The sequence below is a fragment of the Cyprinodon variegatus genome, unplaced genomic scaffold (genome assembly GCF_000732505.1).
Source record: "Cyprinodon variegatus isolate N-32 unplaced genomic scaffold, C_variegatus-1.0 Scaffold51, whole genome shotgun sequence".
NCBI classification, from domain to species: Eukaryota; Metazoa; Chordata; class Actinopteri; order Cyprinodontiformes; family Cyprinodontidae; genus Cyprinodon; species Cyprinodon variegatus.
This window is the reverse complement of record NW_015150504.1, coordinates 1455932-1458522: the sequence shown is the minus strand read 5'-3', so window position 1 is coordinate 1458522 and position 2591 is coordinate 1455932. Positions and strand designations below refer to the sequence as shown.

The 2591-nt window shown below is 40.0% G+C and overlaps 1 protein-coding gene across 4 annotated transcripts in view; it reads left to right on the top strand.

The window, feature by feature from the left end:
• The window catches only part of LOC107082361 (3-oxoacyl-[acyl-carrier-protein] reductase, chloroplastic-like), a 30023-nt gene that overhangs the window by 2573 nt on the left and 24859 nt on the right, over positions 1-2591 (top strand). For all 4 annotated transcript variants that reach the window (XM_015371020.1, XM_015371017.1, XM_015371021.1 and 1 more), the window contains exons 3-4: positions 1990-2081; positions 2170-2402. In XM_015371020.1, the coding sequence (XP_015226506.1) occupies positions 1990-2081; positions 2170-2402 (325 nt within the window). The remainder of the gene's footprint in view (positions 1-1989; positions 2082-2169; positions 2403-2591) is intronic.

The window sequence follows — 2591 nt, the reverse complement described above, 5'->3', positions numbered from 1 at the left end:
ACAATTTGATTGGATCGCCTGACAGTGGGCTTTAATACTCGCGCTACTATGGAGCAGAGCCAGACCGAACTTCCCCGACCTCAAACCTTGTGGGCGGGACTAAATTCGGACTGGCACCCAGGCTACTTTATTCCCACTGATCACAGCAAATATACCTGCAGGGCAAAGAAAGGAAAGAGTAGCTACGCCCAATGTGCGTCAGACCCACTTTTTCCACTGCGCAGCTGAAGCAGCAAAGCTCCTGCTGCAGAACTAAACTTTTACAAGCATAAAAAATGAAGCAGCAGAAGCATTTTTGCTGCTCCTGCTTCACACCAAAAGCAGCAAAGGCAGCAAAAACGGGCTCCAGCTGCGCATTGGGCGGAGCTACCCTATCCTTTCTTTGCTGTGATCAGTGAGAATAAAATAGTTTTATTATGTTTTTAAGTGAGAAACTCCACATTAAAACTTCATCAGTGCAGTCAGTTCATCCGATTACCGTCCTGCCTTCAAATATTATTTCGCTGTCAGAGGCGCTCAGACTTCCGTACACCGGCCATGCGCTTTCAGTAGGAATATCATTCAACAGCAGCCTCTGGCCCGGTCGCCTCCTCGCGGTTTGGAAAGTCGTTTTCATGTACGTAATCCCAATTGCAGGCACCAGGACAATAAAAGTGAACATGTTTTGCCAGCAGGTTTCATCATTTTAAGTTAATTAAGGTGTTAATAAACTGTTTCAGAGGAGTGATCATAGCGTTTTGTATCATCAGCGATGTGTCTCTGTCGCTGCCAGCTCCAAGATCAGCTTCTCTGATTGATTGATGTGGCGCGTCGAGCAGCAAAAGTTCAAATTTTCCAACTCCAGCAGCAGCTGCATTTGCAGCGCGTTGCGCGCGTCAGCTGCTCAGATGCGCTGCGCCTGCTGCTCAAAACACACTGCAGGACCTTTTGCTGAACCTTGATGCGCATTAACCATTGACTCTGCATGTAAACTAGCTGCTCCTGCTGCCTTTGCTGCTTTTGGTGTGAACGTAGCATTATACAGATGGCGTTAGCAGTAATACTCTCAAGTGGAATATTCAAAACATTTACATTTTTTTGTGGTTAATTATACACATCAATATACTAACATCAAAGATGATAAGTACAGAATTCATGCTCTTTTCAGAACTAGAGTTTGTGTTTTATGGGGTAAAGAGAAAATAATGTGTCTCTGCAAGTCATCTAGGAGTCTTCAGTGAAATCATAGATAAATAACAAATTTTAAACTTATCAAATTATCAATTTATGTAGATATTAGTGCTTGTAAATATCAATTTTATGCAGAATATTTATTGATACAAGTATGTAAGTAACGACAATGGAAAAGATTTAAGCCCCAGAACTCAAAACTGAAAGAGTTTTATCCACAATACCTTTTATCTAGAAATTACAAATGTTTAAATGCGTCTATTTGTTAGCACAGGTTGTTTGAAAGTATAGTTTCTTTATTTAGAAAATATGGACTTTTTGTTCATTAATTTTCTTGTTGGAACAGTGTAGATTTGACCCTGAGGTTCTGGTGCCTATCTGCTTTCGGCCACCCCTCAGTGTACATTGGTTATTGCTTGGCCACCCTCATAAATTCTTTATTCTGGCTACGCCTCTGATAAACCACGAGGATTTTTTTTTTTTATCGGGGCGTGTCTTTTGAAAAATTCGCAAAAATCCTCCACTATACTTTTAAAAATGTAACATATAGATTAAACTCATTTTGAAATAAAGCTGTTAGTTCAATAATACTGTACTCATTATTAATACAAAACCACTTAGAAAATGCTTTGAATGCAAATGTCCATAAAGTCAGAAAGAAGTAAGTTTTCCTTAGATGCTCCACTGTGATGTAAGATACAAATAAATCACACTAATATTTAGATATATAAGATAAAACAGAGCAACGTACCAGGGTTGTGAATATTTTTGCAAGCATCACCCATGATGTAAATAAAATCATTCATTTTTTATTGATAGGAAGACGGTGTCTCACGATTGGGACCAAGTGTTTAAGGAGGGCAAGACCAAGTTCCAGCTTCCAAAGGAGTGCATCACTGGCCATGTTGAGGGTAGGGCATTTATATGCTCACTTTTGAAATTGCATTTGCTACCTTACAAGTTTCACTGGCATATTATGTTGGGTGTGTTTTCTAACAGGTCAGGCCCTTAAGATGCTGATCCACATGAGTCAGGCCAAGAGGGTTCTTGAGATTGGGATGTTCACCGGCTACGGAGCTCTGTCCATGGCAGAGGGGCTTCCAGAAGATGGCTGCTTGGTGGCCTGTGAGTTAGAACCATATCTCAAAGAGTTCGCTCAGCCCATCTTCGACAAGTCTCCTCATGGTAAAAAGATAACTGTCAAGATTGGATCTGCAATGGACACCCTAAAGGTGAGACACTAGGGCTGCAACTAACGATTACTTTGCAAATTGATTGATTAATAATTGGACAGCAAAAGGTTTCTGAAAGAAGATTTTTTTTTTGCATGAAAGTAAACCAGATTAAACTAAAATTTATCCACTTTAGTGGAGTTCTGAATAGAGCATATTGACAGACAAAAAAATTCTTATCATCCAAAA